General features: G+C 41.0%; 1 protein-coding gene across 6 annotated transcripts in view; it reads left to right on the top strand.

Moving 5' to 3' along the window:
* sbno2b (strawberry notch homolog 2b) overlaps nucleotides 1-23,286 on the top strand; it is a 121,737-nt gene that overhangs the window by 42,910 nt on the left and 55,541 nt on the right. For all 6 annotated transcript variants that reach the window (XM_078424130.1, XM_078424132.1, XM_078424131.1 and 3 more), the window contains one exon: nucleotides 5,688-5,817. In XM_078424130.1, coding sequence (XP_078280256.1) covers nucleotides 5,688-5,817 — 130 coding nt within the window. The remainder of the gene's footprint in view (nucleotides 1-5,687; nucleotides 5,818-23,286) is intronic.

Genomic DNA, 23,286 nt, shown 5'->3' on the forward strand with positions numbered 1-23,286 from the left:
CCTCTCTCTCACCCCCCCCTGTCGCTCCCTCCTCTTTCTCTTTCTCCCCCTCTCTCTCTCCCCCCTCTTCCCCTCTCTCTTCCCCTCTCTCTTCCCCTCTCTCTTCCCCTCTCTCTTCCCCTCTCTCTTCCCCTCTCTCTTCCCCTCTCTCTTCCCCTCTCTCTTCCCCTCTCTCTTCCCCTCTCTCTTCCCCTCTCTCTTCCCCTCTCTCTTCCCCTCTCTCTTCCCCTCCTCTCTCCCCCTCTCTCTCCCCCTCTCTCTCCCCCTCTCTCTTCCCCTCTCTCTCCCCCTCTCTCTTCCCCTCTCTCTCCCCCTCTCTCTCCCCCCTCTCTCTCCCCCTCTCTCTCCCCCTCTCCTCTCCCCCTCCTCTCTCCCCCTCTCTCTCCCCCTCTCTCTCCCCCTCTCTCTCCCCCTCTCTCTTCCCCCCTCTCTCTCCCCCTCTCTCTCCCCCTCTCTCTCCCCCCCTCTCTCCCCCCCTCTCTCTCCCCCTCTCTCTCCCCCTCTCTCTCTCTCTCTCCCAGCTCCAGTGAGATCTGCGCCGCTCCTCCACTCTCTTCCCTGACCCCTTCTCCCTCTAATGCAACAAAATAAGAATAAACACAAGTGTTGTAGTTGTTGTTCAGAGCCCTGAGGTGAGCGGCGGCAAGGAGGGAAGTTTCCTTGAGTTTGTTGTTTGCGATCTCTCGCCTTGTCCCGGCTCTGGGTCGGTGGTGATCCGCTCTCCGGTGAACCTTCGCCGCCAGCTTCTGTCCCCCAGTCCCCGCAGCCGCCGCCGCGGTTCCACGGCTCCGGGACAAGTTAAAGAGTCGGGGAGAGTTGAGGGGAACTCGCCACATAAAGCAAAAAAAACCATACAAAATCATCGTAGTTTTTACTAATTAACCACATATACACCAAATTAACAGTTTTGAAAATAGTATTTTCTTATCTATATGGAGAAAAACTGGAAAAAACAGATGAAACGAAGATTTGTTTACATGGAGCAGAGGAGCTAGCGACAATTCTTTGTCCCCGCGACCTATGACCTGCACATGCTCAGTTGGAATACCAAACTCGCTTATTCTAGTGTCCTGGGTTTGGTCACTACCTCAGATGCTCTGTGTGTGGGGTTTGCACATTCTTCCTGTGCTCCATTTTCCACGCACATCCCAAAGATGTCTGAAGAAGGGTCTCGACCCGAAACAACACCCGTTCCTTCTCTCCTGAGACGCTGCCTGACCTGCTGAGTTACTCCAGCATTTTGTGAATAAATACCTTTGATTTGTATCAGCATCTGCAGTTATTTTCTTATACATCCCAAAGATGCGTTGGTTGGTAGATTAACCAGCTACTGGGGATTGATCTTTGTGTAGGTGTGTGGAAAGAGAATCAGATGGAGTTGGCAAGCATATACGGGAGAGAACAGTGATGTAAGCGGTGAGTGGGGTTGACGGGATTACCCTGAGTCAGCATTGCTCAACATGCCAAATACTTCTTGTGTTTTATGAAAAAATGAAATGAAACTGAATTTTAAGACAGAAAACAATGAATGATGTAATACTGTGATTCTGTTTTAATCAAAATATGAAATTGATTGTTTTTAAAAAATTAATATCAACTTTTAGACATTGCTAAAAGTGTTAAGGTGAGAGGGGCAAAATTTAAAGGAGATGTGCGGGGCAAGTTTTTTTTTACACAAAGGGTGTGACTGGTGAGTGCCTGGAACGTGCTCCTGGGGATGGTGTCGAAGCAAATACGTTAGTTGCATTTAAAAGATCTTTGGATATACATATGGATATGGGGGGGGGGGGATATGAGTTATGTGCAGGTAGATAAGAGTTATGTGCAGGTAGACAAGTGATGGCCTTGGCATCATGTTTTGGCACTGATATTGTCAAGTCTCACTGTAATATCTGGACTACTGTTTTGTGCTTCATGATTAGCTGCACTGTCCTGTTCTATCATTGATTTAGTGAAAATTTACAGACCAATCGAGCCTTATTTAGTTAGAGCAATAATGGCGTAATTGGTTGAATGCTTGTATTCATCCATAATTCTATCATTTTATATTCCTCAGTTGCTACTCACAAATATTGCCTAAACTTGTTTGAATTTAATTGATTTTATTATTGTTTTTTGACATTTTTTTGCAGTTATTTCCCTCCCCTACTTTTCAATTCTCGAGTCACTAATTTTATGTTGGATTAGAGGTGGGGGCAAATAATTTGTTTCCAGCCGCCTAAGCACAGTCAAGAAATTCCTTGACAATGCTGTCACTCATCCAGGAACCCTGACAAAGCTCACAGGAATTTCCTAGCCAGAATTTCTGCTTGATAAAATACGATGATCTGATTTATGTTTCTCCACCGTGGTTCTTCTGGACATCAACAATTTTCAACTTCCCATGAACTTGTAAAGGCCACCATAGCAGCTGAGATATTTAAATTCAATTAAATAATTAACTCTGGAATGGGGGGGGAAATGACCATCAGGATTGTTGACCATAAAACCACGTGGTTGAATCAGATGGGATTTTATGGCATTGATATCCTGAAGGGAAGGAGGCCTACCATTCTTTTGTATGACCTCAGATCCCAACAATGCATGTTTCGATCCAGGGTTCTCTTATCTCAAAATAAAAGGTGTGCATTTCAGGACATTTCAGTCTGAAGAAGGGTCATAATCTAAAAGGTCACCTGTCCATGTTCTCCAGAGATGCTCCGGAACTCCCTGAATTACTCCTGCACTTTGTGTCCTTTTTCCCCCCGACCTGGAACGATGTCTGTCCATGCCCATTCTACGCTGAGTCATCAAGATCCTCGCTGAGTTCCTCCAGCACTTTGTTTTGCTTATGATTTCAGCATCTGCAGTTTCTTACCTGATCTGTTTTATATGACCCCAAACCGCCGCAATGGCTAGATCCAGGGGTCTCTATCTCCGAATAAGAGTTGGACAAAACTAAGAAGAAACCTCTTCACACAGATGACAAAGAATCTTTGGAATTTTCTTGGGGTATATTCATGCCATATATCGATAGATTTATACATATTAAGGCAAACACATGATTTGATAGTACAGGAAAGGAACACAAAGGTGAAAGATCAACAAAATGGCAGAGCAGGCACAGGGGCTGAACAGTTCACTTATGCTCCTTTTTTGGGGGTTTAATGTAAATTACACAGCACACCACAATGTTGAGAGTCGTTTAGAGATGACTTACCCACATCGCCATGAATGAATGTAGAAAAACACTAAGTTTACTGTTATCCCAACCAGTAAAGATGGAGAATTAGGTTATTGACTGCTTTCTGTAATATATTGCTGCATAACCTGCATGATTTTGTGGATTATCATATAAACTTAGATAAAGTGCCAGACAGAAAAAGTGCCATGCTCATGAAAAAAGTTGTGTAGTTCATTTTGCTATAAAGTAAAATTGACTTGATAATCCTGGGGTCTATGGTCTTAAAGGCCTTACCAATGTCAGGCCACCTGCAAAGGATGTGAATTGTAAAAACAAAATGATTGTAATGCAAGGAATGTGTACTGTGTCTGATTCCAGCAAAATAATAGTTATATGTATTGACAGGTTTATTCTCGGCTTTCATCAATAAAAACGAATGTAATTTAACCCTGTTTTGGTTCAGTGTTGCCAAGCAAATAAAGTTAAAGCCTCATTTGCTAGCCATCACACGCAATGCATTCCTAGAACAATCTTTCTGCGGGAGGATAGATGTTACCATATTCCCAGCAACGGTCATATTGGCCGGTTAAAATTTCCTTCTCCTTAAATCTCAAAGTTTTATATAGGGACATGAATACTGTAATTGCATGTCCATTTCTGAGAAGCCCTCTCAGCCATGATTGATTTTATGTTGTCATGATATTCTGTAGCAGCACGATGTGACCAGTTTGGCATTGTGAAGTGATTTTTCCCGGAGATAAATAAATACAAACTACCCGCATCTTATGTAAGTGAGACTGTAGAAACAAACACTTTTTGCAATGGTTATTGATTGTATGCTTTACTTAAAATTACTATCAATATATTATCCGTTAAATGACTCTGCAACTGATTTTAAACAGCATACTTTGTTCGGAATGTAGAGTTGTAAATCACTGAAGAGGGCACCCCCCCCCCCCCCCCCAATCTTCCTATTCTTCATTGAGATAACCAAGACATTTTGTCACCCTTTTAAATTGGCCTGCCTTGGATTGGTATGCTTTCCTCATCAGTTGTCCCTTTTACCTTTAAGGCAATGCATGAATAAAATGTGTTAGTATTACTGCTGATCCTTCCCTTTCCTTGGAAACAAGTCCAAACTTGTGCAAATTTCATCCAACAGCAAACAAATCATAGATGTGTGCCGAGTAAAATCTTTGTTAACACTGTTTACATTTAACACTGACAGTCCATGTTAGCGTTACCCTGACATGATACACAAACTCAGGCTTCAACTTGTGGGCCATTCTGAGATTATTACTATGTCAATGTCATATTGCCATGTCAGTGCCAGTGGGATGATTTTGAAGTAATTCACGATTACAGTCTTTTAACAATCAAGTTCCCCACTTTTATTGAATTGTTCATCCATGATATCCAATAATTATAGGCTCCCCAATCTGCAGACTCATTTTCTTTCAAGGAGCAGAAATGGTGACCTATTTTTATATTCCACCCCAAGGGTTGCAGATCCGACATTGAATTAGATAATGCCATTACCTGTTACTGGAAAATCATTGTACTGTCACAAATAGTGTGGGGAAGCTTCAGGTCATCTTACATGAGAAAACAAAACTCTTTTTGCAATCAGTATTGAAAACTATTACGTCTGGACAGGTCACTAAACACTTGGGTAATTACATATTTTTGTTTAATTGTTTGTATTTCCATCATTTGAGATGGTAGTTGATCTTAGTTTAAAAGCAAGGATAGGTGCGGACAAAAAAAATATTGTTCTCTGTGAAGGAGAGTGCAGGGAATGGAAAATACAGTGCAGGCTCTATCAAACCCATTGATGGAGGATTCATGGTTTAGTTCAAAGGAAGACATGTTGGAAGCATCATTGTTCGATGTAGCACTAGAAGAATCAATTAAAGGGCAATCTGGGAAATGCTGTGGAGTTCCTTCAGGGAGCAGGGTGGAAGCATTGTCAGTCATTGCGTGAGTTTCAGGTGGACTCTGGTTGATAAACTGTCCCCTGATATGAAGTAGACTAGGAATGGTAAAGAATATTCAGAGGTGGTTGTATAGGAGAGAACCCGGTGTAAATTGTCAATAACGGGAGTGGAACCTTTTGTTTCAGCTTGGATACAGTAGGTGATGATTAATTTCATCACCTAATTAAGGGGTGGGACATTTTCCCACAAAAAGACGGACATAGCTTGGAACCACATTACTTCCCATAGCTATACTCGAATAAATTAGTGAACTTAAAGGAAAAGTTGTCCATCACCTGATTTGTCTTTCAGCTCTCTTTCCTGCCACCCTATCCACATCTTCGCATTTGTTTTCTTTGCCCCTTCTCCTTTTTCATCATAACATTTTGTTTTATTTCTAACTTTTCCCAGTTTTGCTGAAAGGTGATCAACATTAACTTTTTTCCCAGCATTTTTCTGTTTTATTTTAGATTTGCAGCATCTGCGTTATTTTACTTTTGGATCTATTATATGGTTTTAAAAAGTTTAATTTTGTTTTGTCATTGCAGGCAGTTATTTAGTTCACCAAGTGAAGCATTTTCAGATGCCTTATCCATTAATGGTCAAAACTATGAAGAGCCAAGTTTGGAACCGATAAATTTATCTATGTTCCAATGTAGAAATGGCGAACAAATACAGGTCTGTAATCTTTTCCACATATATCTGTATTTCTAGCAAAATGGATTCGGAGAATAGTGGGCTTTTGGCATTATTTGACATTTGCACTTTAACATTTTGAATTATTTAAACTTGGCGCAAAGGTTAACTAGTAAGTAAAATACAAAGTGCTGGAGTAACTCGTGGATAAGGCAGGCAGCATCTGTGGGGCGAATGGACAGACAACGTTTATGGTCGGGACCCAAAATGGCACCTATGATTCCCTCCATAGATGCAGCCTGAACCTCTTAGTTACTCCAGCACTTTGTCTTTTACTCGAAATTCCAGCATCTGCAATGCCTTGTATCTTCACTTATGGTAATAATCTAGGAACCTGAATTTCTTGAGTCAATCCTACCTTGAAAAGTTGCAGAATTGAATTCAATAAATAATTTGTTGGGTAGAATCTGGAAATTCATTTTAAATGCTTTTAGTTAGGTTTTAATTATCTTACACCTTTAAAGAAGGGAAGCCCTGGACTCAAGCTATGCGTCTGACTTAATTGTTAAGCAAAATCTGTAGGTATGGGAAATATGAAATTCAAACAAAAAAATACAAAAGTGCTCAACAGCTCAGGCAGCAGGAGAGAGAAACAGAATTAAATTTTCAGGCTGACAAACCTTGACCAGAGCTAGATAGAGTTGGAAATTAAACACGTTTAAAGTAGCCGTGAAATTTTAAAGTGATTGTGAAAGACAGCAGATTGTATCAGTACTTGGTCAGTCACAAAACAAGAACATTTTTGGATGAGAGATCTTCCTGGTTATTACTTAGCTGTTGCCTATAAAACAAAAGGTAGATCGGGCATTCCAAAGAGCTTTCAAGCCACTGAGAGAGATATGAAATGTTGTCATTATAACAGTATAGAAAAAATGGCATCCAATTTTGTTCATAATAGGCTCCCATAAGCAGCACTGTGATAATGACCAAATCATTTGTTGCTTGAAGAATAAATCTTGGCTTGGATACCTGCAATAATGCCTCTACACTGGACGGAAGTAAGCAAAATCTTGCAGCTCCAAGTTATCAAATCTCTGGGTCCTGATGGACTTCATCTGATGATCTTTAAAAAGATAAGCTCGTGATATAGTTAATACATTGGATTTAATTTACCAAAAAGTTCTAGATTAAGGGAAGCTTCTACTCGATTTGAAAATGGCAAATGTGAACTCCTTTATTCAGAAAACAGGAAGCTACAGGCCAGGAATTTGGATAGAAAACAGGAAGCTACAGGCCAGGAATTTGACACCTGTCATTGGAAAAATGTTAGACATTATCACCACAAAATAGCAAAGCACTCAGAAAAAGTCAGTGTGATCAAGCTGTAGATAAAGGTGAACTAGTAGGTATACTGTACAGAGGCTTTCAGAAGGCATTTGATAAGGTGCCACATCAAATCTTATTGTAGAAAATAAAAGTTCATTGTGTAGGAGGTAACATACTGATATTAGTAGAAGAGTGGTTGGCTAACAGGAAACAAAAAAGCATAGTTAAGTTTTTATTTCCAGTTTTTCAGTAAATAACGGGTGATGTGATACAAGGATTGTTGTTGGGTGGGGCCTCACATTTTGTACAAACGACATGAAGGCAATTTAGGTACGGTTGCTAAATTTGCTCATGAAACGAAGAAGGTTGAAAAGTAAAAGTACAGAGGGATCTACAGTACTAATCCATGGATCCGATGTGCTCAGGACTTTGGTGCTGAAGTGGCAGATTTTAGGAACTGCTGGTTGTTATTCCAATTGATACAGTCCATTAGATGGTACTGTAACAAGTTTTCCAATATATCCAGGGAGTGCAGAAAAGGCCCCATCTGAGTCAAAGGACAACATGGGACCAAGAACTCCAGTGAGTTTCAAGAAAGCATGGGAAATGGGGCCCCAATGCTTTTCAAGGGACCGTGGAAACTGGGACCCCAAGGAATTTAGTGGGAGCTTGGGGTGGGTTTAAAGAGAGTCATAGTGGCATACGGCATGGAAACAGTGCCTTTGGGGACTGTTTCTACCTAGACCCTGCCGACCATCGACCACTCATTTACATTAATCCTACCTATATCCCATTTTTTATTCTCCCCACATTCCTGCCAATTTCTCGCTGATTATGTGGAGGGGGGGCCCTTGATGTTAAAGAGAACATGTGAACCTGGTGTGTTAGAGGGAGTGTGGGAACCAGGATCCCATATGTTAAAGGAGCACGGGATTCACCACCCATTGAGCCAGATACTGAATAATCGGGATTTCCAAACAATCGGAGAGCGAAATATCAGAACTCTACTGGAGCTGAGCTGGGATAAGTGAGTGGACAAAGATCTGGTTAACAGTATATAATATGGGAAAATGTGTACAACATGAGGAAATCCTAGCAATAGGAGTATAACAGAATCATGTTGAGAGATTGCATGGTTCTGATGTACGGTGTGATCTGTCTTTCCTTGGCGTAATTCACAAAAGGCTAGCACACAGGTATTGTGCTGGAAACTCAGAATGCTGATGCTTACTGCTGGGTGAATTGAATACAGACATAGGCCGTTTACAATTACTCGTATAAGCATAGGTGAACACACTTTGGAGTATTGTGGACTATATTGGTAGTCTTCTATAAACAATGTCTTTAATGCATTTAGGGCACTTCAGAGGTGCTTTTGCTAGATTAATCCCTGAAATAGGATCCGTCGGAAATGGGTAGACTTAGAGGGCATCTGATTGAAGCAAGCACAATTCTGAAGGGTCTTTATAGGCTGGACATGGACAGAAGATATCCTCTTGTGGGAAAATTTAGAATCTACTCGACCAAGTGGACCCATTGGGCCCAAACCTCTCCAGCATTGGTGCAGCACCCTCTCCTACCCCCCTCGCTCCCCCTTTTTCCCCCGTCCCTCCCTCCTTAAGATAGATTTAAACTTTAAAATGTGAATAACTTAAAAAATATAACACCGATTTCACCGATAATGAAACTTCTTCCATTAGCACCAAAGGGCCGACGGTGAGTAAGGGGGGGGCCTAAAATTGTCACGCTATCGTGTACCGTTTGGCTGTAGTTCAGGAACAAACAAACAAACAAATGAGAGTTTTAGTATATAGATTTAAATATAGACAAAGACAAGACAATATTTTTCTTTTAAACGGCTTTAGATTTGTGGAACTCCTTTCTGCAAGGAAGATGAAAACAATATTTGAATTTTTTCAAGAAGTGGAAAGATACTTGATGAATAAGTGGGTGAAAGATTATCATGGGTATATAGGAGTTGACGTTGTAATCATTTTAGCTGTAACTACATTTTAATTGGCAGAGCAGGCTTGAGGGGCTGAGTGGCCTACTACTGCTCCTAATTCATGTGTTGTACATGCTTTGTAACCCACCCCACTGCAATTTGTTACAATAATCCTGCACAATGTGTATGAGAACCTAGGTGTGGACAGCACATTGAGACAGCACATTGATATCATCCTCGAGAGAGACATCATATCCAGAATTTCCTTCGGCCAATAGTAACAGTTGCCGATGAGAAAGTCTGAAAGCAGAAAAGGAGAAAGTTGGAGAATGGATGCAAGGAGCAGCTAGCTGAGGTCTTGCAATTTGTGAAAGGTTCAAATGCTTAATTTAATTCACAAGTTAAGGATACAAGTGAGAAAAAAAAATCAACCTACTAAGAGGTTTGTTTTAAAATCTGGCAGTTTTGCATGAATGCTAATGCCCAATATGTCATAGTGTGGAAACGCCCTTTGGCCCAACTTGCCCACACCGGCCAACGTGTCCCAGCTACACTAGTTCCACCTGCCTCCATTTAGTCCACATCACTCCAAACCTGTCCTACCCATGTACCTGTCTAACTGTTTCTGAAATGTTGGGATAGTCTCTGCCTCAACTACTTCCTCTGGCAGCTTGTTCCGTACACCCATGAGCTTTTGTGTGAAAAGGTTACCCTTCCGATTCTTAGTAAATCTCTTCTCCTTCACCGTAAACCTATGTCCTCTGGTCCTCAATTCACCTACTATGGGCAAGAGACTGTGCATCTACCCGATCTATTCCTCTCATGATTTTATACACCTCAATAATATCATCCTTCATCCTCTTGTGCTCCAAGGAATAGAGCCCCAGCCTACTCAACCTCTCCCTATAGCTCAGACCCTCTAGCCCTGGCAACATCCTTGTAAATCTTCTCTGTACCCTTTCCAGCTTGACAATATCTTTGCTATAACATGGTGCCCAGAACTGAGCACAATACTCTAAATGCGGCCTCACCAACGTCCTGTACAACTGCAACATGACCTCCCAACTTCTATAATCAATACTCCACTGATGAAGGCCAATGTGCCAAGCGCCTTTTTGACCACCCTATCTACCTGCGACTCCACCTTCAAGGAACCATGCACTTGCACGCCTAGATCCCTCTGCTCTACCACACACCCCAGAGCCCTACCATTCACTGTGTAGTTCCTATCAATGTTAGCCTTCCCAAAATGCAATACCTCCCAAAATGTACTAAATTTACAAAATGAATTACAGCAGAAGTTTAAACACAGTATGAAGAACTTTAATCGGACTCTCCAAATATGCTGAAAATGTTGAGAAGGCGAAGCAGCACATTTGGGGAGAGTGATGAAAGGTCTTCAACCTCAGTTGTTAAGTCTGCTTCTATCTCCTCAAATACTGACCACCTTTTCTGTAGTTACTTAAATTTCAAGCACCCACAGTGTTTTGCATTTTCTTTTCTCTCATGGTATGTGTTGATAAGACCAGTATTCAGCGCTTATCCTCTAAGTAACCTTGAGAGAGTCGTGATATGGCGTTTTATCAGCTAACAGGCAGGCGTGTGGTATAGAGGATAAAGAGCAAATGGCAGTTTTTCCCCATCCACTGCTGCCCTTGTCCTTCCAGATCTTAGAGAGTGGGGTTTGTAAGGGGCTTTCGAACAGAACTTTCCAAGTTGCTATAACGTATTTTGTAGACGATGCAAAATGTCGCATTTTGATACACATGGTGTCCAGTGTGGAAGGAGTGAATTTGCTAGGTGGTGGAAGGTTGCTTTGTTCGTGATGGTATTGAGTTTTTAAATTTTATTGGAGTTGCAATGACCCCACCAAGTGGATTGCACTCCTGATTTGTACCTTTTAGATGGTTGGAACACTATATGAGTGAATCATTCGCTACAGGATATCCAGCTCTTACCTGCCCTTGTATTTACGTGGCTGACCCAGTGCATATTCCCCCCTCCCTTCCACTCCAAAGGTTGTTAATAGTGGGGGGGGGGCGGCAGCAACTGCAATTCTGCTAAATGTCAAGGGGTACATTGCCAGCCACTGTTATTAAAGGTGGTGAGAGTCTGAAAAGGATTTTACTTGCCACTAATCTGCTCAAGGTTGCTTGCTGTTCGCATGCATACATTGCGAATTCATACATTCATAACGTGAAACATTCAACTCAAAATGAGTGTGCTGCAATCAACTGCAAATGTCCCTCTGATGATTTCATGATGAGGGTGAGCTGAGTGATGAGGCAGCTCTAAATAACTGGGTGGAGAAAACCACCAAGATCCTCTCTTGCACAGGGTCTTGGGCCTGAGGTGTTTCGCCAACAATAACAACAACACTCTTCCTCTGTGCTAGATATGGAGACATTTTAATCTCACACTGCCAAATGTTCATAAATAATTTAGCAAGTATTTATTTTTGTGTTCTTGCAATATTCTCCTTTGTTAAATCAGTGGAAAGGATGGAGTGGGAAGTGTAACTGGTGGCTCGAGTCACAGAAACAATACACCATGGAAACAGGCCCTTCGGCCTGTGTAGTCTGTATTGGCTATCCACCACCCATTCATACTAATCCCACTCTTTTTTTTGTATATTTTTCCTGTTACATGGTTGCTAAAGGTTAGCATGCCCGATATCACTTTTCCTGTTCAATGGCCAAAGGAGCCATATAGCATGCCCAAATGTCTAATCATTACCTCATATATACAACATGCAATTCCAATAGGAGCTAGTAAATATTAAGCAGAAAACACTGAGCTGTCTGTATCTATTGCAATATTACGAAGTTTCACACCGATTCTTTAAAAAGATAAGCACAATATTAAACTGGGTTCATTAATCCAGTTAAATGACTCGATCTGAAATCAGTTAAGCATTCTGTATATTGCAAAAGAGATCACAAAAATTGAAATTGTAGAGAAAGTAGAAACAAGGACCCGCAGATGCTGCGGTTACAAAAAAGGGCACAAACTGCTGCAGTAACAGCGGGTTAGGCAGCATCTCTGGAGAACATGGAGAAGTGATGTTTTGGATCAGGGCCCTTATTACGCTTGTTTTTCCTTGGAATTTATTCAGTTCTTCATTGATTTTTATGTGTTTAACTTTTAGTTGCCTAATTTGAATGATCTATTTACCTGAACTGAGATTTGAAAAATACATTTTTATATAAAATTGTCTTTTAAAGAAGAAATTATTTTAACTCTACTTTAACTATACTAACTTTATTAGTCGCTGTATTGATATTAAAATGATAGTTTTATGATTATTTAAGAATAGAAAAGAAAATGGTAAAGTTTTCAAGTAAAATAATTTATGAACAATTCAAAATTTTCCATCCGAGCCTTTAGAAACATAGAAACATAGAAAATATGTGCCGGAGGAGGCCATTCGGCCCTTCGAGCCAGCACCGCCATTCATTGTGATCATGGCTGATCGTCCCCAATCAATACCCCGTGCCTGCCTTCTCCCCATATCCCTTGATTCCACTAGCCCCGAGAGCTCTATCTAACTTTAGTTTGTAACTACTTTTACTCATTTGTTTGGAGCTGCAGTGGTTAAACTCAGTAGTTTACAGTAAGTGGCACATGACTGACGGTAATTCTGCTTACCAAATGTGCATCATTTCCTGTAAATATTCTCTTCCTTAAAGCGGGTGTGTGAAGGCAGACAGATGACTAACCTTTGGTCAGATATGCAAATAGTGGGAACAGTAAAAGGAGGAGCCTCCAATTGTGCTTTTTTCCCCGCACCTTAATATGAAGAAGTTGCTTTTGAATGGTACTACCTTCTTCCATTGTTGTGGATCTGAGCTTTGCTTGGAATGGATTTCATGCATTTGCATAAAAAATTAGAATCAGCCTGGAGAATTTTCAACAAGGTAATATTTGCTTTCTAACTGTTTAATATTTGGAGGTGCCATATCAGGTTCTGCGCTGGGACAGACCATAGTACGGTGATGTTTAGACATGGCACCAAAATCTTTATAAATCAAGTGAACCCCATACTGGTGCTTGTTTTATTAACTGTATTTTATAATAATAGTAATTTTTTGAAGTTCCAGGTGTAAGCAAAATCTGTATTCTGAACATATGAATCTTACAACGTATCTCTCAGCGGAAAAGATATATATTGTCTATGTCATTTCATTGTGTTGTTTAATGTTATTAAATTACAATAGGAAGATTTGACACTTGGAATAAATGGGTGAATTCTTGCTTTGAAATGTTATGACATAATACAAAATCTTGTTGACGCTAGTTTAAAAAGAATGTTTAAGTTTTACGTTGCAGAAAGAACTGACACTGTTGAACTTGACATTCAGTTCTTCGAAATGTAACTGCTTTAAACTCTGTTTTCTCAAAACGTCTCAATTAATTATCCCGTTTACTGTCATTTTTTAAACGCTCTGAAACATTGCTGATTCTGACAAATTGCTTTGAAGTTAATGAAAATATTGTCATCTGCTTGAACTGGGAGGATGCTAAGTGCATGGCGTTTCTCTAACAGTCTTTGGTCAAGTTTGATGCAGTTGGCAGAAATTGGGCTATTGGTGAGGTGGGGAGGAGGATGCTTGATGTTTCGGCATTTTCAAGACAGAAAGGGTTATATACCAAACCTGGATACAAATGCAACAGCAGACAACTTTACTGATTTTCTTGTTCGCTTGCAGGAGTGTATGGCGAAGATGAAACATTTAACAAAATGGTTTGAACTTTTAAAATAGAAAGGTTTTTTTTTTTTGTTGTCTCATATTATTGTCATGACCCACCATAACTCTGTGAAGACAGAATATTTCATGTTATTACGTAAAAATTACAATCTCATCATATTGGCTGTGGGATGTAGATTGGAGATTTTGCTGTTGTATCCGTGCTGCCCCTTTCCCAGTGAGAGGAATTTGGTGGCTTACAATGTGACTAGCCAGAGGGAAGGTGCATGCAATTTAAAATTTAGCAAACGAAATACTGGCTTAGCTGCATGTTTTGCCAATTGACCCAGTTAGAAGCTGCAACCCTTGATAAAGCATATAATTAGGATGTGAAGATCTTGGGGATCTTTGAAAGAAGAGACTCTGAAGAGATGCAGTACAAAAGACTTTGGAGCAACCTCTAGGATTCTCTCTAAGGCAGGTGCTCCATTTTGCAGTCTCGACACTGGTGCGAGGGAAAATACATCAGCCAGGATGGAATGATGGAGTAGACTCGATGGGCCAAATGGCCTAATTCTGCTCATATGTCTTATAGTCTAAAGCACAGAAATGGCCCTACGGCCCAACTCTTCCATGCCAACTCTGATGTCTATCCAAGCTAGCCCCATTTGGTTTAGGCCATATCATTTTCAACCCTTTCTATCCCAGTAGATACCAAACATTGTAATTATGGGTCTCTGGTGCTGTGAGGTAGTAACTCTACCAGCTGCACCACAGTGTGGCCCTGTGCAGTGGTCATTTGGTTGTCTTCCAGAGAGATGAAAGCACTTTGGGCTTTCACCGCCTTAGAATTGTTCCACTGTAAAAACTTTTGTAATAGAAGTGAACATATTTTAAAATCTTTTAGAAACTGCCCTTTATCTCATTATAAATGTACTTTTGCTTGAGTAAATCCTGCGATTGCAAGGAAACTATACTATCTTCGGTGTCTTATCTAACATAATGGTAAATGATTTTGAAATTGCTTAATTACCTGTGTGGGGAAAACGTGAGGTAATTGTACTGATGACAGCTAACCCCTTTCCTCACTATGGTTTCAAAATAACCTTTATTTTTGAGGGTGTGATTTTAGCGCAAGGTGGAGGAGATCTGTGCATGGAATCACTCACTGCCCTGTGGTTTAATTGGCAAGAATGCAGAAAGCGATGTTTCAAGAGCTGCTGTGTGTTCATTTTTCTTAAATTAACAGGATATACACATTTTGAAAATATGAAGTGACTTATATTTGGAGACTTGTGGTATATGATTCGCACAAGGACGTCTATAAAAAATTATTGCAAAATGTTTGGTCCTGCCTACCGATTGGGAAATCTTTACTGGCAGTCATGTGCTTGGTTAACTCAAAGAGGCGGGCTTCCCAATCGCAGAACCCAAAACTGCTAGCATTATATTTAAATATACATCGTTATGTATTTATTTATATTTAAATATTTATATATGGACACTGTTGATTACATTTCATCCTGGACCTCATTCATTTTTGCAGTGTGCTTAATAGGGCTGAAAGTCTTTTTCTGCTTTAAACAACATAGTTAAAAGAAACCAATGGCTAGGCTAGGGCAGCACAGTGGGGTAGCTGATAGACCTGTTGTTCACAGAGCCAGAGACCCAGGTTTGATCCTGACCTCGGGTGCTGTCTGTGTGGAATTTACACATTCTCCCTGTGACCATGCAGGTTTCTTCTGGATGCTCCGGTTTTCTTCCACATCCCAATGATGCGCGAGTTTGTAGGTTAATTGGCTGCTGTAAATTGCCCCCCCGTGTGTGGGGAGTAGGTGAAAAAATGCGATAACGCAGAACTAACGTGAATTGGTGCTAGATAGTCCACGTGGATTCAGCGGGCCGAAAGGCCGGTTGCATGCTATATCTCTAAAAACGATGGAAAACACAGGTACGTTTTCTGATGATAGATAAAGTTGCCTCTTTAAAATATAAAGATAACTATTGTTAAGCAATTATTATACACCGTTCTGAAATTATTCTTGGTTCGCTTGTACCCTTAACAGCACACATGCCTTTCCTTAGGTGCTGCCTGACTCGCTGAGTTACCCCAGTGTCCACCTTTCCTTAACCGTGTGGAGACACGTCACCGGAGCCACATTGAAATCGAGTCAAATATTTACATACCATCATCCTTAAGCAAAGCACATTGTTAATATTTAAAGCAAGCACAAATAAAGAATAAAAACTTATTCAAAAGCTGGAAATATTCTACGTCAATGTCCTGACCATCCTAATACAGAACTGTTTTGAGGTCAGGATTCCCATTTCATAGCATTTTGTCATGTTTGGAAATGCAATCAGGATGAGAGCGAAGGTATCGAAACATCATAGAAATCTAAAAATATCTGTCTAAATTCCTCATTTCAGCTTCCCTTACGAACTTCATCAGGCTAGAGTACTAAGACACCAAGCACTCATCAGTCCTTCCACTCTGGAACATAGTTTTCTACTGATCCTCCTTGCACTCACTACAATTACTATTAGTTAGGCCCCACTACAGCCTCCCCCCCAGCTATTCTCATATACGTTTATTCACATTAGTCTCTATTCCCTACTTCTGCATTTGCTTTTCCAGCCTTGTAAATCTCATTAGTTTAGTTTAGTTTAGAGAATCAACGTGGAAACAGGTCCTTCGACCCACCGAATCCACATCGGCCATCGGTCACCCATTCACAATAGTTCTGTTATCCCCCTTTCCCACCCACGCTCTGCACACTCGGGACAATTTACAGATGTCAATTAATCAAAAACCGGCATGTATTTGGGATTTGGATGGAAACCGGAGCACCCAGAGGAAACCCACACGGTTAAAGGGAGAATATACAAACACAGACAGCACCCAAGGTCAGGATCGAACCTGGGTCTCTGGCACAGTTGGGCAGCAGCTCCACCAGCTGTGCCACTGTGCTGCCCTAATCAACCCTCTCCATCGCCATGGTTTCTCTTAAGGGCAATTCACTTCAATCATTTTCTGTTCCACTTTCTCACCATTCTTCAGGTAAAGAAACTTCTTCTGAATTTTGTAATGGATTCCTTGGTATTATGAACTTCATTCCTCTCTTCCACAGTTAGGAAAGGTTCTCTCTATTGAGCTTGTAACTATACAGAAAACTCCATGCTGGGATAGTTGTGCAACTAATTAAAAAGAAAAAGGATGATCGATAAGATTTAATATTAAGAGAATATTAAGACATGCTAGGGTTACTGTAGAAAAGTGTCACAGAGGTTAAAGATCAGTCATGCTCCTGTTGAATAGTGGAGCAGGCACAAATGTGTTGTGGGCAATAAGGAGGAGGGAGAGTGCAGATGTGGTTGTGAGCTCTATCCATTTTCAGAGAGGGGAAGCCGTAGTTAAGGGAAATGGAAGACATTTGAGAAGCCCTGGCTTGGAAAGTCTTGTCATCAACACAGACGTGGCAGAGCTGGAGAAACTGAGCACATGGATTGGAGTCCTTCAGGCAGTTGGGAGAGGTGTAGTCAACAGAGATATTGGAGTCTAGTGTCTCCCCTTCTGCTAGCTCTATATTTATCTTTTCTGCCATAGGAGGTGTCCTATCCCAGTTGGGAAAAGCTATCCCATTGATACCACCCTTTACTGCACCAGAACTGATGCAGTGTTCCACGAAATGAAACCGCTCCCACACCAGTCCGGCCACCACATATTTCCCTTGTGCCATGAGGTTCACTTGAGATCCGCCTTAATGCAAAACTTTTTTTGATAACTAATTGGCTCCACGGTTTTTCTGTAATGTATGCCTAATTAAATTCTTAGTTACCTCCGGTTATTATTCAATTCATCATTTAAAAAGTGAGATATAATATAAAAACGAACTGCAGATGCTGATTTATACCAAAGATAGAAACTTAACGCTGGAGTAACTTAGCGGGTCAGGCCAGCATCACCTGAGAAAATGGATAGGTGGCTTTTCGAGTCGGATCCTTCAGAATGATTGGGGGGTTGGATTGGAAGCATGAAAAACTCAGCACAAATCGCGGCCAGCAATAAATAACCTCAGACAGGGAGGTTCCCTGATAGGCCGTTGGCTAGGGACGGAGTGATCCCAAAATACATCATTGTGAACTGATTTATAAAGTGACCCATTTATACAGGAAAGAAATGACTATCACAAAACCACCATGTGTGATACACTGGACGTTACACAGGGGGGTGGGGATCTGAATATGTTAATAAAGTGTAACATTCTACAGGTTATAGATTTAGTAATATCGATCTCGCACATCCTGTAAATCTGAAACAGAAATGGAAAATATGCAAAATGCACAAGAAATCAGACATCTGTGGAGGGGGAAAAAGAGCAGTATACCAATTTGGATGCAGGTTTAACTTTCTAAATGAAATATTTGTCATTCGTGCTTTTGAATAGCCCAACTCTGTGATCCTCTGTTTGGCAGAGAGAAACAAATTTAGAATGAGACAAGATCTGCCAGCATTGGAAGCAAACAAGATGACGAATGAGTTCCAACAGTATTATTTAGCAATGCACCAGATTTGAACAAGAACACTGGTAGCTTACAGCCCAGTGGTATGAATATTGATTTCTCCAACTTCAAGTAACCCCGGCATTCCCTCTCTCTCTCTATCCCTCCCCCACCCTCGTCGCACCAGCTTCTTGTTTTCACCCAACAAACAGCTAACAATGGCCTGTTTCCTTTATCGTCGTTACCTTTTTGCAAATCTTTCATTCATTGTTCTTTATCTCTACATCATCGTCTACATCTCTCGTTTCCCTTTTCCCTAACTGGTCTGAAGGGTATTGACCCGAAATGTCACCCATTCCTTCTCTCCAGAGATGCTGCCTGTCCTGCTGAGTTACTCCAGCTTTTTGTGTCTATCTTCAATGAAATCATAACTTGCTGCAGCTTTACAGGTGCATTACTCACAATAGAAACAATAAACATACAATAAATTATCAGTTATTCTCAGTGAACGGGACAATGATAATGCAAAAACCAAAGTAGGTAAAGTAACCAGAGTGCAAAGTCCACAGTGGGTCGGTGCCGAGGAAGTCACCTATCCATTTTCTCCAGTGATCCTGCCTGACCCGCTAAGTTACTCCAGCATTTAGTTCATATCTGTTGCTGTCTGTTGTTGTGAAGAAGCTGTTCCTGAACTTGGAGGTAATGGTTCTCCAGCTCCCAGAACTTTCTCCCCAATGGTAGCAGGTACATTTGTTCTGTGGCATTTTCTTAATGTGCCTCTGTTACATTTAAAGAGGGCGCATTACTTCTGTAAAACACAAAATGAAGTAAAATAAAAATAGGTCTGAGACAATGTGCTATAAATTATATGAAATCACGTGCTTTGATACTAACATTTCTTAGTTGGATGTGGGCCTTTTGTTCACATGCATGTTTATTGGGGAATTCACATTGATGTTAGACTTGACAAATGCAAAATACAGATTAAGATCTGCAGAGGATATCTTGTTTAATTGTAGTTGAATGATCAACAGCCAGCATATCGTCTGAAATCCTCAATGTAATCAAAATATTTCCAAAAACAATATTAGTCATTGCGTCAGCTGTGTTGTTGAATCAGTCAGGCAAATCAGTCTGCAAAATATGATTAAAGGGGCAACTGGAACTAAGCATAAATTTAAAATAAAATTAATCAATGTTATTTAAAGATAACTGGTTGCTGTGAATGTTGAATCACATTCAGTGCTTTTGTTAAAATGGAAAGTAAATTCAATAAATTCAATAAAACTCAAATACCCAGGATCCTTGCGAATTAGCTGGTTCTGAACTAGTAAATATTCTAGATTGTAGAATATTAATCAAATCCAACCTATTTCTTATTTTACAAGTTATGCAGTAATTAATCGTTTTTTTCAATGAACCTAAAACCAAAGTAGCGGGTGGCATGGTGGTGCAGTGGTAAAGTTGCTGCTTTACAGCACTAGAGACCCGGGTTCGATCCTGACTGCGGGTACTGTCTGTACGGAGTTTGTACGTTCATCCTGTGACCTGCGTGGGTTTTCCCCGGGAATTCCAGTCTCCTCCCACACTCCAAAGACGTACAGCTTTGTAGGCTAATTGGTGTGGTAAGATTGTAACGTGTACCTAATGTATGTAGGATAGTGTTAGTGTGGGGATTGCTGGTTGGCATGGACCAGGTGGGCCGAAGGGCCTGTTTCCACACTGTATCTCTAAACTAAACCCAATAAGATTAATGTAAATGGAAAAGTTTGAGGGAATTAGAACCAGATTAGATTCGGCTTGCATCTTTACATGTGTATGTTTCAATTTATCACAAATCTACCCTAGGTAGGGGTTCCAAGAGAAATTGTGATAAATAGGCTAATTATATGTTAATGCATTTTTGTGTTTAATTTCATACCCATAATTTTATTATTTACATACGGGGTATTCTTGGAAAATTCTTGGGTATTATAATAAAGTTTTCAACCTATTATATCATTTAAAAGTATAATAATCATAGGGAATATATTTAGTGATGTCTATACGGCGCCTGTGTGAAACAGCCTTTAGTGGTCAGTGGACAGGAGCTGTGCATGATGGATTTGTGTATCATCAAGTGACTCTCTCGAGTACAGACGCATGAACGGGCTCCATCAGTCCTGTCTGTGCTTACTGGCGTGCAGGTACAGTCCCTCATTCACCCACGTTATTTAGTGATTTTTGCCCATCATTTAGGGATGTTATATGAATTTAAATATGTTTATGTTTAGTTTTGTTAGTTTATGAAAAGTTTGTGTTTATATATATTTTTGTTAGTTTATGAAAAGTTTATGTGTGTTGTTTGCCTTATGAAACGTAAGTTTATGAAAGAGAAAGAAAGAGATTAATAAAGATATATAATAATTTTTACGTCGGGGTTCCCTGACATGAAAATTATTTCAAGGGTTCTGCAAGGGTAAGAAGGTTGAGAAATGCTGGCTTAAGGGCTTAAAATGTCACAATTTTTCTTTGTTTGTATGTTTTTCCCTTTTAACTCTCTTGCGGTAAGAAAGGGAACTGATCTGTTCTAAAAAAATAAAAGCTGAAAATACTGGAAATACCCAGCTGGCCAGGCAGCCACTGTGGAAATCTAAGCAGAGTAAATGTTTCATGTCAGTGAACTTTCTTCACAAAGGAGGACCACCGGTGTGGGGGGACTGTCGTGAGGGAGGGGGAAGGACAATGGAGGACCGGGCATGGAGGGACAGCTGTGAGGGGGGGGGGGGGGGACTAAGGGGGACCAGGCGCTGGGTAATTACTTTGTAAGCGTCCTTTATGGGTGACTATTTGGATACTTTGGGTATGCAAGCAAAGAATTTCACTGTGACTTGTCACATGACAATAAAGTATTCAATTCAATTCAACTAGGAAAAGTTGGAAACCAAACATGTTACCGGTTGCAGAGAGAGGGGGGAAATGGGTGGAACAAAGAAGATGTTTGGGTGTGGAATGCTTGCATCTAATCTATCTGTAAAAAGACGTAAATGAAGATAACAGAGGACAAAGGAGGGAGAGAAAATACACTTTGTGAATCAAATTACTGCTATTGCTGAAAATCTGAATTTAAAATGAATACTGGAAGTGGCTTGCAGGTCGGGCAGCAACTGTGACGAGCAAAAAACTCAGTTCATGTTGCAGCCTGACGGCGTCAGAGCTGGCCTGCTGTGATACAAGCTGCAAACGTTGACACAAAATGCTGGAGTAACTCAGCGGTCAGGCAGCATCTCTGCAGAGAAGGAATGGGTGACGTTTCGGGTCGAGACCCTTCATCAGACCTTCTTCAGCTGCAATGGTTAATCAGCTGCAATTGTTGAATTCAGTATTGAGCCCGGAAAGCTATGATTTGCCTTGTTTGAAGAAGCTGTTTCTCTTGCTCACATTAGACTTCAGTGGAACAGGGTAAAAGAGGCCAGAAGTGGGGCGATGAATTAAAGTGTAAGGCTGCTGCAGGCCCAGGGTTTCTCCACAGACTCCACAGGCAATTAGCATCTATCTTGCTTTCTGATTTGGTAGGCAGATGACTTATTTGCATTGTTGCTGCATTAGGAGAGATATTTCTGAGGAACACTGTGGTCTTTCTAGTTTCTCTCACTGATGAGGGGATGCAAGAGTTGGATTGCCATTTAAAAAAAATTCTTTAGAAGAGCCCGTTTCAGACAAAATAACACAGCTACAAATTAATCTCGTCCTTAAATCATTTTTCCTCGATGCAGAATAACTTCCTAACATACGACTCAATTTTCACAAATACTAAATGTCATGGGTCCAAATAACAGCACTTAGAGTGAAGTAGATCCCATCTAAACTCTGGGCCTGCCAAGCACTGGCCCCACTGCTATCCCAACCCTGGTGTGAGGGGGACCTTAAAAGGATCTTAAACATTGAAAATCATTCATATGAGACCTCACCTGCTACATTTGCCCCGTCATCATTTCTTATCAAAGCAAGCTGCCTGCCGTGCAGTCTGAAATCAGGTTCCCGTAATGTATTGGGAATTCTGCTTTAAATATTGCATTGGTCAGCTACATTTACCAGGACTTGCGTAACATAGCAGCTTAAAGGAGTTAAAAACAAGTGGCTCAGCTCAGTAAGTATTTTTTTCAGCTGCTACGGGCGGAGCCAGATTTCTATTCCCCAAACCCTGGAGCAATTGCAGCTCTCTGAGCCATGGGTCTCTTAACAGAACAAGTAAATAAAATCGCACAGGCGATCAGTGAATCATGAAAATCAGCAAGAGTGAATGCTGATTTCAGTGTTGATTGCATATTCAAGTTTACCTTTGATTAATGATAATCATAATTTACACAACCCTACCTCCTTGAGTATTCCTTCCTTCCTTAGGATGTAGACATTAATGTGGAATACAGGTACTCCCCAACTTACGCAATAGGCGATTTACATAAACAGACACTTCCAAAAGTAATTCTTTAAACCCACTGACACCTACGTGGCCTCCGTCTGGTCCCTGCTCTCCCCCCCCCCCCCCCCCCAATGGTCCCTGCCCCCCCCGGTACCTGTTCCCCCCTTGTCTCTGCTCCCCCCCCTCGTCTCTGCTCCCCCACAGGTTTCTGCTTCCCCCCCCCCCATGGTCTCCACCCCAGGGCTCCCACTTGGTTCTGCGTTGAAACTCCCCCTTGGTCTCTGTGTCGGAGCTCCCACTTGGTATCACTATTAGAGCTCCCGCCTGGTCTTCTGCAGGAGCTCCCTCCTCGTCTCGTGTCGGACCTCCCACGTGGTCTCCACTTCAAATGGTAAATTTGTGCTTGCGCGGTAACACTTCTGTTTCCAATTAACGTTACGTCTGACTTACGCAAAGGTCTGTGGGACGTAACCCTTACATAGGTCGGGGAGCATCTGTATTCTATATTTCTTATGTACAAAAAAGAAAATATTGGATCACTGGATCGTTGAAAAATGTTTACATTTTTAAAGCAAAATACGTAATTTTAACCTTTGCAAATATTGTAGGGACTAGATTAATGGTGATTAATCATGGATGCAGTTATG

The sequence above is a fragment of the Rhinoraja longicauda genome, chromosome 28 (assembly GCF_053455715.1).
Source record: "Rhinoraja longicauda isolate Sanriku21f chromosome 28, sRhiLon1.1, whole genome shotgun sequence".
Classification (NCBI taxonomy): domain Eukaryota; kingdom Metazoa; phylum Chordata; class Chondrichthyes; order Rajiformes; family Arhynchobatidae; genus Rhinoraja; species Rhinoraja longicauda.